General features: G+C 43.7%; 1 protein-coding gene across 16 annotated transcripts in view; it reads left to right on the forward strand.

Moving 5' to 3' along the window:
* The window catches only part of PTK2 (protein tyrosine kinase 2), a 253,622-nt gene that overhangs the window by 171,680 nt on the left and 66,117 nt on the right, over window positions 1–15,825 (forward strand). For 12 of the 16 annotated variants that reach the window (XM_059901755.1, XM_059901758.1, XM_059901756.1 and 9 more), the window contains 5 exons: window positions 1,335–1,418; window positions 2,391–2,408; window positions 8,672–8,728; window positions 10,135–10,155; window positions 11,148–11,245. In XM_059901755.1, coding sequence (XP_059757738.1) covers window positions 1,335–1,418; window positions 2,391–2,408; window positions 8,672–8,728; window positions 10,135–10,155; window positions 11,148–11,245 — 278 coding nt within the window. The remainder of the gene's footprint in view (window positions 1–1,334; window positions 1,419–2,390; window positions 2,409–8,671; window positions 8,729–10,134; window positions 10,156–11,147; window positions 11,246–15,825) is intronic. The other 4 variants (XM_059901752.1, XM_059901763.1, XM_059901750.1 and 1 more) reach the window with 3 other exon arrangements.

Raw genomic sequence — 15,825 nt, forward strand, 5'->3', positions numbered from 1 at the left:
TTTGAAAGCAAGTTGCAGACATGGTATGCCCCTTTACCTATAAATGTTTCAGTGTGCGTTTCCTAAGACCAAGGACATCCTCTTAGACAGTCACAGTGTCATTACCAAAACCAGGGAATTTGACACTGATAGAATGCTCTTATCTTGTCTACAGTCTGTGTTCTTGTTTCATCTCAATGACCTCTATAGCTATTGCCCCTCCACTCCATCCAGAATTCTGTCCCGCCTGGCACAGGGCACTGTTTTCGTGTTCTTAACTGATAAAACACAGGGAGCTGCCCTCTGGAGTCATCACACAGGAAATTGAGTGTGTGCTAAGGGGAGAAGATGGAACAGTGCACATTGCTGGGATAACAGCACACCCTGTGGGAACGTGACCACGTTGTCTGTTTCAGTTCTTCTCATTTCTGTTCCTAACTGATGGCCGTAAGTTGTTGCCGTCTTCATGCTGACCCTGCTCTCCCTGGGGCCACACCTGGAATCCTTACCTTTCTTGATGGGACCCTGTGGATCTGCAGTTAAGTTGTGCATGCCCACTGCATCTTTTCTGTCATATGGTGTCACCACTGCATCTTAAAAAAGGTTATACATCCCTTGTTTTGACTCTAGTTTGACTTGTCTGCTCTTGCCCTTAGCGTACTGCAGTTGTTTCTTCTCTGTTCTACTGTCCTGGGTGCTTGTTCATCCAGCAAGTGCCTCATACAGAGAGAGTTGACTTTCAAGTGAGTTTTCAGCACATGAATGAGAGTGAATGAACAAAGGATGCTGGTAGGCGGGGGAGGGGCTTTGCAACCTATGTATTCAGATGTTCTTATGTTTTTTATGTTAAGGCAGTTTATTTAAGGTGTACACTTAAGGTCTGTGTCTTTGCTGATGATTTGGGGGAAAGTGCTTATAAAGCTCTTTCACAAATCAGGATCTGCTAGTTTTCTGCAATTTTTTTCTTTGTGGTTGAATGTTAGATGTTCACAAGAATCTTGAATTATTTATTGGTCTTCGTTGTTTGTCTCATTTCATTTTGTTTCAGTTTTGTTATTTGTAAAGGTATCTGTACCTTTACTTGGCTGGCTTTGTGGAGCTGGCTGACTCTCTTTATGTCTTGCTAAAAGTTTCTGTGTCTAGTGCTAATCTTTCCTAAGAGGGAAAATTGCATTTTAAAATATTAATATGTTTCTTAAAACTCAGTTATATTAAGAAATCAAGTGTGCCAGTAGTCACGTAAAAGCATTGCAATTTTGTCTTTGTTTTTATAGATATGCCTTAAAATATAAGTTTGCTCTTGTATTAAAATGTGTTTCTGTTTTTCTCTTTCCTCCTCCTGCCTCTTTATAAAGGAGTCAGTCACTGCCAACATAAAGTTAAGAAAGCTAGGCGCTTTCTCCCTTTGGTCTTCTGTTCCCACGAACCTCCTTCTGCTGGTACTGCACTCATCTTTGCACAGACTCTTACTAACCACAGCGCCCCAGGCAGCAGCCTAACCAGATGCTTGTAGATTATCCTGAGCGGGTGTGCCTGTACTGGGGGTCAGTGAGTGCTGTCCACTGCCCGGCAGCGGTACTGTGGGCCGCTCTCCTCATAGAAGACTGTTTGCCCGTTTGCTGGTTTTTAAATGCATGACAGGGCGAGAAGTCTCTTCCCGGTTTCCCCTGTGGGATCTTAGTGTTTTACCAAAGGGGCCGGCAGGTACCTTTGCCTCGTGGGTTTCCTGACCTGGCATGCGATTAATGGAGAAGGATGGTCCGAGTGAGCCCCGGGGGTCTGCCTTTCCTGCCTCGGGGGCAGATACTCAGGGTGCTGCAGAGCAGAGGCCACGGGGGGGGGGGGGGTTTCTAGCAAAGGGAAGATGATCTGTAACAGTTGGAAGAGTCATTTCTACAAACACTGCATAAATGTAAGTGGAAGCTCGCCAGCAGAGCCTCAGGTGCTGTGCTCCTTAAGCTTCTTTGGAGAGGCTGGAATCCTGGGCAGGCTTGCTGAGGGCTGTTCCCTGCTTATTGTGTGGGGTACACATTAATGACCCATGGTGTTCATTTCTAAGAGGATACAAATTCCTTTTGAGGAAAGTAGAGTCATTTTTAACATTTAACTGAGAAGCAATCAGATCAGTTTTGCTTAATGCGGCAGAAACACACTTAAACTGCTATTTACTTGGGGTAACGTGTGGACGGCTTAAAACTCGCATTAATGCCCTTAAGTCAAGTAAACATGCTAACTCCTATGATCTTTCTTTTATCTTTTGAATTAGACTGGGGGGGTAATTTTTGTGTTTTCCTTACACTTTGATTTGCTTGTCATTTTAATAGCGTTTTCCCTCTCTCCCTCCCTCCCCTCCCCCCCCCCTCCCCTCTCTCTCTCCTCCCCCTTTCTTTGCATGCCACCCGGATCTGCAGATGAAATTAGTGGGGACGGTAATATTTATTTTCATGTTTGTGTTATTAATATAATTATTTATGGATATAAATATCATTCAGTATTTAATGCAAGGCAAAATGTGGCTTTGATCCAACAAAACAAGTATGAAAAAACCATGGTGTGAGTCAGCGATCTCTTCAGAATTATTCAGGGCTTTGACATGGGAAGGGTAACTGTCAGTTTCTTTACCGCGTCTCAGTGGTAAATGCAAGTTGTATCTATTCATGGCGAATTTTAGAAGTGAAGAAAAATTGTCAAAACGGAATCATTCAGCAGTACATGGGAGAAATTTGCACACTCCTCCGCACGTACGTATGTAGTAATTGTTCGTTTGGGAGTGAGGTAGTGGAAAGGAAAGAAGGAAAAGTGATTTTTAAGAGTCAAACAGACTAAAATAATTAGAGAACCATCAGCAGGAGTGATAATGAGTATTTTTCAGGCAGCCGAGGTTATCACTTTCATAATCTAGAAATTTAGAAGTCACGTGTAGTGTCTTGTTTTCCATTTCCTTTGTGTACTGCCTGCACGAAGCTTTGTACTCTTACGATAAGGAGTAAGGTTTATAAACTAAAATTAAGGGGGGTTGCATGTTTCCTCACGATTAATGAAAGAATGCTTTCACTGAAGAGCCCATCTGTGCTTGCGTGTGTGTCTGCTTGACGACTTGAGCACCGTGAGCAGAGTGCTTGCAGTGAGACGTCTGGACTAAATGCGACTTGGAAAGCGCCTTGCCTCCGGGGACCTCCAGCTCGAAGCTCTGCGCCTCGTTTCCGGGCCGACTCCTTGGTGGTTGCTGGGTGGCCGCCCCCCACGTGCGTGCCCTTCACCAGCCAGTCTCCCAGCAGGGGTTCAGAGCATGATGGGTGTTCTCCTCCCTGTCGTGCGGGTGAGGACACTGGTGACCAGTCCAGGGCCGCTGGGTGAGTGGTCAGGTCCCAGGCTCCAGCCTCGCCCCGTCCTGTCACCAGCTGGCCAGTTGGGTGACCTGGAGCAAAGCACTTCATCTCTGGAGTCTTCATCTGTAAAAGGCCTTGATGGTTGTTGTGAGGATTACTGTGAAAGCATAAAAATTTCAACAAATGTGTATTAACAAGTGGTTATTACCACATTATTTATCTAAAGAAAACATCGTGCATTTTCCCCACACTTGAATTTCCCAATACTATGAATTAGAGTGAGTATTATTATCGCCATTTTACAGGTGAATAAGCTGAGACTTCCACAGACTAAGGCCTGTGGGCCAAATACGGCTCACCTCTGTGTTTGTATTGCTCCTTGAACTAAGAACGATTATTACAGTTCTTAATGGTTGGGGGTAAAATCAAAGAATAGTACCTGGCATCAAAACTATGTGAAATTCAAATTTCTGTGTCCATCAGTAAAGTTTTGCTGGAACATGGTGACACGTTCACTCATGACGTGTCTGCTCACCCCTGCAATCTGAACAGCAGAGTTAAGTTGTTGCAGTGGCGACTTTGTGAGCAGTGAAGTCTAAAATACGTACTGTCAGACCTTTTGCAGAAAAAGCTTGCCGACCCCGGTGCAGGTCACAGAACACAGCGGGGCCCTTCCTGGCTTCCTGAAAGCCCTCCTGCCCCTGCCCGCGCCCCCCCCCCCCCCCCCCCCCGCAAAGCCGGTCGCCACTTCCAGGGCTCACGGCAGGGTCACATGTGCAGGTGGGGTGAGAAGCTGTGATGTTGCTTGGTCCCACTGAATTGCTGAGCAATCCCGTGACTGTGCACGCGTTGCCCTGGGGGTGGTGACTCATCAGGCCTCCTGAAGGCAGCAGGGCACGGACCAGAGGCGTGTTGGTGTCAGGCCCCTAGGGGCAGGAGGGGCAGGTGGAGGAGGTGGAGAGGGAATCACCGAGCCTGCCCCTCTTCCCCGAGGGGGAGTGAGCGGGTGGTCGGCTCCTGAGAGCTTTGTGGGCCTGCAGGCTCCGGTGCACTTCCTTTTGTTTACAGCCGAGCGTCCACTGCTCTGTCCCTCTCCAGCTGGAAACTGACCCCTTCATGGTGACTCCAGAGGCTTCAGGCTCTTTGCGTGACGGAGCACGACAGGCGTGTCACTGGTTTCAGTAGTGACTTCACTAGGCCTCTTTTACCTTGTTTTAAAACGAGAACCTTGTACCTTTCTCTCCTAATTTCTGAGCTGAAGGTTTCTGCCCTTTTAACGTGTCTTCCCCTCATTTTTATTTTACCACGTATTGAGATACCAAACCTTTCAAATTATAGTGTTATCCAAGGTTTCAGAAGTCTCCATCCATTTTTCAAAATGTTTACTTTGAAATATTTGACTCATGGTCCTAGAATTGTCTCCCAAGTGCACAGGCCCAGATAAGCCTTCCAGGGATGCCCATGTTGGGGGTGAAATCCCAGAACATCCTTAGGGGAACACTCCGAGGTTTCGAAGCATCAGGTATCTGGTCTCACAAATAAAAGTCCCCAGAAACGTTTTGGGAGATAATAAAGAACGAAGCACAGAACACGGCAGCCCAGGAGCTCTGCTGGAGCGCTGCTCGCCGTGCCAGCCGCTGCTGAGTGGCTAGGGACCGTGAGAAACTTAGGATGCCTCTGGGGGCCCCAGCTTCCTGCCTGGGAAACGGGGATGACGATAGCAGTACCACCATGTACGACGTTCCTGAGGATTAAATGACGATACGTGTAGTTGTTTACGACCGTGTCTGGCGTTATGGTGGGCGCTCCATTAGTTGTCATCCTGGTCAAGTGGAGAATGCAGAGCTGCTTTCCTTTATTTGTGACGAGATCTTTGAACCCGTTTCCTTTTCCTTTATATTTTTCTTCTTTTATGTCATTATTTTGGAGGCCAGGCGGTTTCAGGGTGGACTCCAGTTTTTCAGGGGCCCTTGAGTATGTAAAAGTACCTCTCATCTCAGTGTCATACTGTCCCATAATCCTAAAAACCAGGAAAGAAAAAAAGAGAAAATAGAACCAAATCAGTATCAAGAATTCTTAGAGAAATATGCCGAGCATCCCCACTTGAAAAGCCCTATATAGAAGGTTACGGTAAAACCTTTGTAGTTCCACGTGCCTTCAACAGTGTTGACCCTGCTGCATAAGAACCAACTCAAGAAGGACACAGCAGCAAAAATTCTCTGTTCACGTGACGTCACGGTCCCCATAGCCACACCCACGTGTCGTCATGAGTAATGCTCAGGGAGCTGGGATAATCCCCAAAGTTCTTTTGTAGAATTCACATAGCACCGAAAGAAAAAAACTGCACGCTTTTTCTTGTGATTGTGTGAATTAATGCAAGTGTATGCAACTTGGTTTTTCCCACGTCACTTTTGTGTGTTAGCCTGATACATGAGCCATTTTCTTCTTACTCCTTGAAGCCGGTTCAGAGTTGGTATCCCTGCTGAGAGTTTTATAAGAAGAGGCAGTCCGGGAAGCCCTTACAGTCCCACCAGGAAGGCTCCTTCCAGAGGCCTCAGCAGGAGGGAACCAAGGAGCCCCCCACCTGTGTGAAGGGCCGCACCACAACTTCATGTGCCTCTCTGTAATCCTCACCACAGCCCCACCAGGTGGACGTGCTCTCATTGGGCACGTGAGGGCACAGCTGAAGCGCAGACAGGTTCAGCGGCTTCTGGGGTGGAGCAGCGCCCAGGCGCGCAGCTGTGGCTGGCCTGGCTTCCTCGCCTCCGGGTCACGGGGAGCGCCGTCCCCTCCTGCACTGTTGAAGGGCACTCCTCCCTTTCGTTCAGCAAGCGCTTACTGGGTGCCTCCCGGGCCGGCCCTGGTTTGGACGCTGAGAACACAGCAGTAAACAAGGTACATACAGCAGGTCCCACTGCCCTGGGGGCTCTGCTCTGGATGGGGGCACACGGTTGACAAGGAACCAGAGGACCGTCAGAGGGTTGGTAGTGATGGGCCCCGAGCAAAACATGTCAGGCAACGTGATCGAGAGAGATGGGGGTGAGGAGGGGTCTCAGAACAGGTGACACTCAGGTGGCAGACACCATTACCCACAGAGACGGAGGGACAGGCGGTCAGTGACCCCAACAGCCTTGGGAAACTTCAGTGCCCGCGGAGTCGATGGGTCCCTGATATCTCCTTAATAGAGCTGAGAGCCAGGTGCAGGGGGTGTTGAAGATTCCGGAGCAAATCTGGTAGCAGGGCGGCAGAGGCAAGAGATCTGGGCAGTTTCACTGCCAGAATCCGGCCCCTCAGGGTCAGCTAATGTGTTTGGCCTCTACGGGTGTGTGCTTTGCATGAAAGGGGGCAGCAAGGGTGGGTCTGTGGTTGCAGGAAGTTGAGCCTTAGTTGCATGTGCTCTGAGAGAGGGGCGTGAGGGGAGCTCATCCGGCTGCAGACAGGGTGAGTGACTGAGTGTCCGTCTGTGGGGCCTTAGCACCGGCACATTCCCCCGCTTAGCCCTTTCCTTGCCTCTGCCTTAGCACCACCTCCATCCCCAAACTGCATCTCACCTTACACAAAAGCAAGGCTGTCGGCCTAGGAACCATGGCTCACTCTTCTGGTAGTCACTGAGAACAAGATAGGAGGGAGAAATGTAGGAATAAGAATGTAAGGTTTGGGGTAGATTAAATAATTCTTTTCTTTAATCCTGGAAGTAGTATTACTTATAAACATGTAAGAATAATATAAATTATCCACCTGGCATACAGGACTTACAAATAGGTCACATTTGCTAAATGTCTAAAGGAGAACCGATTTATTGACTTTACATTCTGCCAGTTGAATTTGTTTTTTCTTTAATCACTTTTAATGATGATTACAAATTAAGAAATGAATTCTTGGGCTTCCCTGGTGGGTCAGTGGTTGAGAATCTACCTGCCAATGCAGGGGACACGGGTTCGAGCCCTGGTCCAGGAAGATCCCACATGCCACGGAGCCACTAAGCCCGTGTGCCACAACTACTGAGCCTGCGCTCTAGAGCCCGTGCTCCGCAACAAGAGAGGCCACCGCAGTGAGAAGCCCGTGCAGGGCAACAAAGAGTAGCCCCCTCGCCGCGGCTAGAGAAAGCCTGCGCGCAGCAACGAGGACCCAACGCAGCCAAAAATAAATTAATTAATTAAAAAAAAAAGAAGAAGAAAGAAATGAATTCTTCCAGTTGCCCTTAGATTTGGTCTCAGTTGTTACTGTAGCAGTATGTAGAAGAGTTGATGTCTAGAAACCGTAAACTATATGCAGTCTCTATTTTCTTTGGTTTCTATAATTTTAATATCTGAATGGAGTAATAATGACAGCACAGAAGAAAGAACTTTTAGTTCTTTAGCTTTTACTTTCTCTGAGGTTAAATTTTGAAAACGATCTCTCTTCAGATGATAATTCAGGAAGTACTGCCCCTCCTTTCCTGGCCCATCAGCCTAAACCCTTGTGCATAGAGCTACTAAAGGTTTTCCTCTTTCCAGAAAGAGGAAGACAGACAAGACCTGAGTGATTTTTCAGTGTAATTGTTATCCAAGTGAGTAGGTGTTTTCTACAAAAGGGGTTTTCCCCCCACTAATATGGTGGTGGGTCTTTAAGTTGCTGCATTACTGAAAGGAATTAGTGGAAACATTGGAACCCCTTGACGTTAGTAGGAAGAGAACTCATTTCAATATGCTATTTGTTCTGACTTTATTCTCTTTGGCACATCCTTTACCCTTTTGACATTAATGCATACTGTTTAAATATCTGAGTGAAAAGTTACAAGAGAGAAATTCCTGGGTTGCTTTCACCCTGAACAAATGAAGTAAGTTTCCTGGGTTGCTTTCACCCTGAACAAATGAAGTAAGTTAGCCCAGTTAATCTCCTCAAAAGTCAGCCTGCCGTTTTGTTTTCTAAAGGAGAACATCCAGACTGTGCTGTGGAGTCAAACTATGAATGAAATCTAAGCTGTGTTCTGGAGGTACCGGTCTTGTTTGGAGAAATCCCGGTAGACAGCGGTGTGGTTTATAACGTGTATTTGGTGCAGCTGAGGGAGAGCTTTGCAGTCAGTACCGCTTGGTGGGTTTGAATCGTGCAAACAGTTGTTTCATGTCTTTCTGTTTTCCACAAGGGCTTTCTTTCTCTGTTAGTCTCTTTGCTCTCTGAGGAACAAGTCTGTGTATTATGACATGTTGGACCATGATGTCACTCTTATTTCCATAAATGACTCACGTGTGAGCAAAAATTGAGTAATAGTGTTTTAAGAATAATGTCAGCATGGTAGGGGGTTTAGGCAGATCATTTTGCCTTTTCAAATTATATTAAAGGCCAGGGGGTTGAATATTTAACCTCTGTTTCCTTTCCTACAGAAACAGACGACTATGCTGAGATTATCGACGAAGAAGATACCTACACCATGCCCTCGAGTGAGTAGACTTCTGATTTTGTTCTCGTGCAGAGCTGACAGATACTTAACTTTTAAATATCTCGTGTTTAAACGGTTTAGGTATTTATTGTCCTTTTAGAACTACTTTTAAGACCTTATTGAGTTCATAACAGAAATATTCTTTTCAGCCTTTAGAATTCTGTATTGTATGTGCCCACTGCCAGGTCGGAAGCCTGAAACTCAAATATCTATAATAAGTCAGTTCACTTAATGGGGTTTTTGTAATCTTGTTTTCTGGCTCTATGATAATATAACCTTTAATGATTAGAGCATTTCCTCTCTGTAGGAAATTAGTATTTAAAGTTAAATATGTATACTCACACATGTATACAGCTCTTTAAATACACACATTCAATGGATTGCATTTCCCCTTTGAACTTTCATCTTCTTATTGCCCTTGACTAAGCAATTACAAAGAGCCTCCCGCGTCCAGTCCGTCCAGCTCCGAGCTGGAGGTGTGGGGAGAGAAGGACTCTTCACTGACCCCCCCCAGCAGCCTAGCAGTGTCACCCTCTGCTTCTCTCTGCTGTGCAGCTTGCTGGTGACAAGAGTCTGGGAGCCCCAGCCCTTGTGGTGGCGTGTATATAGTCACAGCTCTTGAGTTGGAGACAACCTTGGAATTTCACTCAGGTTAAAAAAAAAAATTAACCCTACCTCTTAAAGAGGCCCAATTAGGAGTCCACCTCACAGCCTCAGAGGCCTGATAATTCAACATCTGATGTCCTGGTTTCGGTAGACCTCCATGTATTTGTAAAATAAATGTTTCAGGTGCTTTACCCTGTTGTGTAAATATTTTAAAAGTTGTTCTCAATAGATTTACCATATACATTGAGGAGAGTTACCAAAATAAAGAGAAACAGCCCAGCCCTCTCAGGCAAACATTATCCTGGGTGGGCCCCTCCTTTCAAGAGCTCCCAGGTTAGTGATTTGAAACCGAGGCAAGAGCTGAAACTTAAATGTGTTTACTTTGAATTGCAGTAGCAATTTGGAAAAATGTTTAAATTTAGGTTTAAAGTTTTAGTTAGCCATTTAGTCATTTGTACATTCCTGCAGAGTATCCAGATTTTTATTCATATATTTTCATAGTTGAGTGGTAAATGTCCAACATGGCTAACTTTTATCCAAACCCCACAAATACGGGTTATCATACAGGAATTTATGGGATAGAAATGTAAAGCATAGTATATCACATTGAGTTAGCTGGAGGATATTACTTGTGTTGTTACTTGTGTTTGGTCCTCTTTTTTTTGACCCGTGTTGGTAGTCAAAAGATTTAATAAAGTAAATATTGAAACGTACTCTCCGAGTTTGTTGTTGTTAACCTAATTGCTATTAGTTATTTCTAAGCAAGGTCTTCAATTTTTTTCTCTCTTAATTGCAATACAGAAAGCTATGGAATAGATGAAGGTAACAGGATTCCTTTAAAATAACTGCATTTGCTTGCAATTGCAACCCATGGAATGATAACGGGATGTTTCAGTTTTCAGTTAACTTTTATTTTTAAATTTTTTCATTGGTTTACTCATGCTGTTAAATCAATGGAACTACTAGCTAAAGTGATTTTAAAGAGGAAAATAACCATCTAAAATTTGGGTTGAATTTTCTGTATGATTTATAATTTGACAAATTAGAAGAAATCAAAATACCAAGTAGTTAATTGGATTAGAATCATCCACTGGGTTCCTAGTGGGTATTTTCTTTCCATGTGTCTCAACAGCCTGCTAAATAATTGGTTTTGTATAAATCATAACAATTTAATACATTAATTTGAGGCACATGCTCTCAAAAATATAAAATACTCGTAAATTATTATGTGATACGTTCAACCTTGATTCCAAGTCATCTGATTTTGAAATCAGTTTTTAGAAGCTCCCTCTTTAAACTCTTTTAGCTCCGTGAATAATATAGATAGGATTATAAAAAAGTGGAAAACTCTTAAACTTATAAAGCTACTCATGAGACAATTTTTTGTTCCCTCCATATTTACAGACTTTAGTTACTTGTAAAATAATTGCTTTAAATAACTGTTTTTTAGCCTTCATATATTAATACCTGAACTAATGGCTCATATTAATTAAACATACATAAACTTGGAGCAATTATTTAGAAAACCATCAAATAGATAATCAGCTAAATCAGACATTCAAAAATATGAAAAAAATCTACCTTGTATAAAACTCCTCATTTTGGTAATTCAAGCAGTGCTGTAACAGTTACATAAATTCCTTTAAAAATACTGTTTAAGAGAATTCCACTCTGTTTAAAGCATTTTCATAGAATGATGTGCCACCAATGAAGTTTTTACTCATGGATGATGATGAAATGAAGTGTGTCCAGTGTTTTCTACACTGGGGATGTTGCACTGAAGTATCTTCTGGTGTGTGGATCATGTTTTGCAGCCAGGGACTATGAGATTCAGAGAGAAAGAATAGAACTCGGACGGTGCATTGGAGAGGGCCAGTTTGGAGACGTGCACCAAGGCGCTTACACAAGCCCGGTGAGTCCTGTCAGACCGCCAGCAGCCCGAGCCGTCCCTGCTTACGTGTAGACTGCTCCTGTTTGTCTTCATGGCTCCTTAGCTCTTCCGGGTATTTGCAGTTGTCCTTCATAAAGCTTGTCATATATGTCAACTCACTTGCTATATCCAGAAACCAAAAACTGGCAAAATTAGCTCCTGAGAGCTGGGTCTTTTATTCATTTTAGTCTTTCATCCAGCCTCTGTCCTCAATGGATTCCATAGATGATTGTTCCCTTGGGTGCAATTGACAAAGAGATAACAAATAGATGCAAAGTCAACAGCAGTTAGCCAGCATTCCCAATTACCTGCATTTTCAAGAAAAGAACATTAATTTGTCCCAAGTTGCCCTCCAAAAGAGATCAGTGAATTTTTAAAATGATTTATTTAAGAATCATCTCATTGAGATATAGTTCGCATACTATGAAATTCACTCTGTTAAAGTGCACAATTCAGTGGTTCTTCAGTATATTCACAGAGTTGTACGGCCACCACCACAGTCAATTTTGGAACATTTTCTTTACCTCAAAAGAAACCCCATACCTTGGCGAGGATGTGGAGAAGAGGGAAGCCTTGTACACTGATGGTAGGAATGTAAATTGGTGCAGCCACTGTGGAAAACAGTATGGAGGTTCTTCAAAAAAGTAAAAATAGAACTACCATATGATCCAGCAGTTCCACTCCCGGGTATGTATCCAAAGAAAACAAAAACACTAATTTGAAAAGATACACACACCCCAGTGTTCATAGTAGCATTATTTACAATAGCCAAGACATGGAAGCATCCTAAGTGTCCGTCAACAGATGAATGGATAAAGAAGATATGGTATGTGTATGTATACAATGGAATATTACCCAGCCATAATAAAGAATGAAATTTTGCCATTTGCAACACCATGGATGGACCTGGAGGGTATTATGCTTAGTGAAATAAGTCAAACAGAGAAAGACAAATACTGTTATGTTATCGCTTATATGTGGAATCTAAAAAAATAAAAGAAATGAACCAATGTAACATAACAGAAACAGACTCGTAGACATAGAGAACAAACTAGTGGTTACCAGTGGGGAAAGCGGATGGGGGGAGGGGCACAATAGTTACGGGATTAAGAGGTGCAAACTACTATGTATCAAATAAATAAGCAACAAGAGTATATTGTACAGCACAGGGAATATAGTCAATATTATATGATAACCTTTTTTATAATAACTTTAAATGGAATATAATCTATAAAAATTTTGAATCACTATGTTGTACACCTTAAACTGATATAATATTATAAAATCAACTATACTTCACTTTGAAAGAAGGAAAAGACAAAAGAAGCCCCATACCCGTTAGCAGTCACTTCCCATTCCACCCTCTCCCCAGCCCTTGCCAATCACCAGTTTGCTTTCTCTTTCTCTAGAGTTGCCTGTTCTGGACATTTCATATAAGTGAAATCATACAGTGTGTGGCCTTGTGTGATTGGTTTCTTTCCATTAGCATAATGTTGTCAGGTTCATCCACGTGGGTAGCCTGTGTCAGTACTTCATTTCTTTTTATGGCCAAATAACATCCCATTGTATGGATAGACCACTTTTTGTTTCCCCAGTCATCAGTTGATGGTCATTTGGGTTATTACCACTTTTTGGCTGTTATGCACAATGCTGCTATGAACACTCGTGTACAAGTTTTTGTGTGAACATAGTTTTCGGTTCTCTTGAGTATGTGTGTCTAGGAGTGGAATTGCTGGGTCATCTAGCAACTGTTTAACTTTCTGCCAACCTGCTAAGCTTTTTTCCAAAGAAACTGCCCCAGTTTCAGTTCCTAGCAGCAATGTGTAAGGTTGCCCATTTCTCCACACCTCAACCAACGCTTGCTGTTGTATGTCTTTTTTTATTAGATCAGTAATTTTTAAATGACAGTTTAAAATAACAGTACGTACTTGTTCAAGAAACTGTTTTTAACTAGAATAATCACAGTGAACAGAGATGGCTTTAGTAGGGATAGAATAGCACAGATGATTGACCTTTTGTGACCCCCCTGATATGGAAACTGCAAATGACATTTTTCCCCCCGTGTCTCCTTATCTATCAATTTTCCATATCCTTTACACATGCACTAGGGATACACTGATCATTACTTTTATAACCAGAGGACTGTAAAAGTCTTTCCTTAGAGGAAAATAGATAACTGTTGTTAGAGATTCTGTTTTTTAAAGTTCAGTTTTGAAAGTCTTTACCATTATTCTTATATAAAACTATATCATTTATTATATATTTTTATCCGTTATCGCCTTTTCCAATTTTTTTTTTTCACTATATCTGTATTGTTTATCTTCTTAATTCTCTTAACTCTGCTCTTGAGGCAAAATGCATTAGAAAGAGCCCTGGATCTAAATTTGATCAAAAGACCTAAATCTTAGACCTGGATCTACCTCACTGTGAGATGTAAGGGAGGTGAGGCTTCTTGATCTAAATTATTGGACTTGAACCCAGTGGTCTCTGAGCTTCCTTACATCTCTAAAATTCTTAATAAGCAAGCATTCTGAAGTTCCCGGAGTACAGGGACTTACCGGGATCACACAGCTAACAGCAGGGCTGATAGACTTTATTTCATTCACTTTTAAGTAATTCATTTTAGTTGTAAAAATACAAGAGAACAATTTTTTAAAATATCCGTAGTGTTTACTAAGTATTTGTTGAATGAATCCCAGCCTCCAGGAAAATATCAGCGTTCACTTTTTTTGTTGAATGTCTTTCTGATACACATCGTATGTGAATGCTTGTCTATTTTGTTTTTCATGTGGGAGTCTCATTTTAGAGCCAGTTCGTTTCTCTAGGTTTCCGTTAAAAATCCTTTTCCCAGATGGTGCTCTTTAGTGTTCTTTAAGATGTAATAACATTTTATCAGGGATTCTTAATAATTCGTCAAGTGTAACTCAGCATAGATTTCATGGGCAAGAACCCAGCACTGGTTACGTTACTTGAGATTCAGTGAATTCTTTTAGCAGTTATTTGTCAATCGTCCCCCAAGTGGCAGCTCGGTGGTGGGGACATTGTAATGAACAAAACGGTCAGGGTTCCTGCTCTCACAGACCTTAAATTCTATCTGAGGCACAAGGAGACAGGCAAAAGCAAACACGCTGAGTATCAAGTGGGGAATCTGTGCTCCGAGAAAAACAAAGCCTGGGCTTGGGGAGGTCAGGGCCCTCTTCCCGTGAGATGCTGACACGTGAGCAGAGACCTGAGCAAGGAGGGACAGTCCCTGAGCTCCCCGTGGGGAGTGTGCCAGGCAGGGCGGCAAACCAGTGCAGGGACCCCAGGTGGAGCCGAGCGGGGGAGGAGGAGGAGTACGAGGAGGAGGAGAAGCGAGCAGAGGGGAACTGGGCCGGGTGCAGGGGCGGCACATGGGGCGGCAGGGCAGCCTCTCATTCTGAGAGTCATGGGCATGAGGCGTATCTGAAGGCTCCCAGCACACACTCCTTTTTCTTTCTTAGGCCCGGTTATCAGGTTTATTTTTATTATTTGAGCATCGCTGATCATTTGCACATTCTCGCATCATTATTATCCTAGTCTTAAAAACCATGCTTTAAATCTATTTTCTCTTAATTCATCCCAGAGCAGTCCTTCTCTACTCACTTGTTAAGATCTTCTGAGTGTCTGCTAGCTGTTACTAACTCCCAGCCTCATCACCTACCCCTCACCTCGGCCTCGTGGACACCAGGGTGGCATTTTCATTCAACATTGAGGAACTGCTCTGTCCCCCTAAACTCTGCTTGTGTTTTAAAGAAGGTAATGAAAATCGTGTCGTGAGCAGTTACCTAGATGTGTTTGGATCTGCCCCCTTTTAAAGGCTTTTATAAAACCCTCTGCTCAGTTCTGGTCTTGCTTGTTGTGGACTGACTTCTTCTCCAGCATCAGGTCTCTGTGACCAGCCGCTCTGACAGCTCGGCACCCCCCAGGCCTCTGCAGCCTGGGGCCACTAGTCACCAGGCCTAGTCCATGGACTGATGGCCGAGCCCCTTGGTCTGCTCACGTACACCCCTTTGTAGACCTGCTGCCCGTGGAATCTCAGGCTTAGCATCCACTTGAAACTATGCATTTTTAGAGAGCAGTGTTTTCCTTGCGTTTCTTTACTATCTTAATAAAGCACCATGTTCAATATTTGAGTTGAATTGACAGGATTGATGATGATTTATGGTCTTACAGAAGTTTCTGTTGTTATTCAGATCTCCTGTAAAATGGGCATTTTGTGTCATTTCTAAAGTATACCAATCAGCCTTAGGTTCACATAGAGGTAGAATTCATGGTGCTGGTCCTAGCAGTTTGCTGTCTAGTTACAGAGGACAAAGACTAAGTCATTCAGAGCAGAGTGGTTTCACTGAGGTGCCCTGTGTTGCTAGTGACTCTCAGAAGGCCCCAAACTCAGACGTTTAACAGATGCGCCTCTGTGCCAGCAAGCTGCCGTCCCACCGACACCTCAAGCCTGTCTTGTCCAGAGCTGTGCTTCTGATCTCCCCCTTCTCTCACCAGAAACCCGAACTCGCCCTCCCCGACACCCAGCCCGCTGTCTTCCT

This window comes from Balaenoptera ricei, chromosome 17 (assembly GCF_028023285.1).
Source record: "Balaenoptera ricei isolate mBalRic1 chromosome 17, mBalRic1.hap2, whole genome shotgun sequence".
NCBI classification, from domain to species: Eukaryota; Metazoa; Chordata; class Mammalia; order Artiodactyla; family Balaenopteridae; genus Balaenoptera; species Balaenoptera ricei.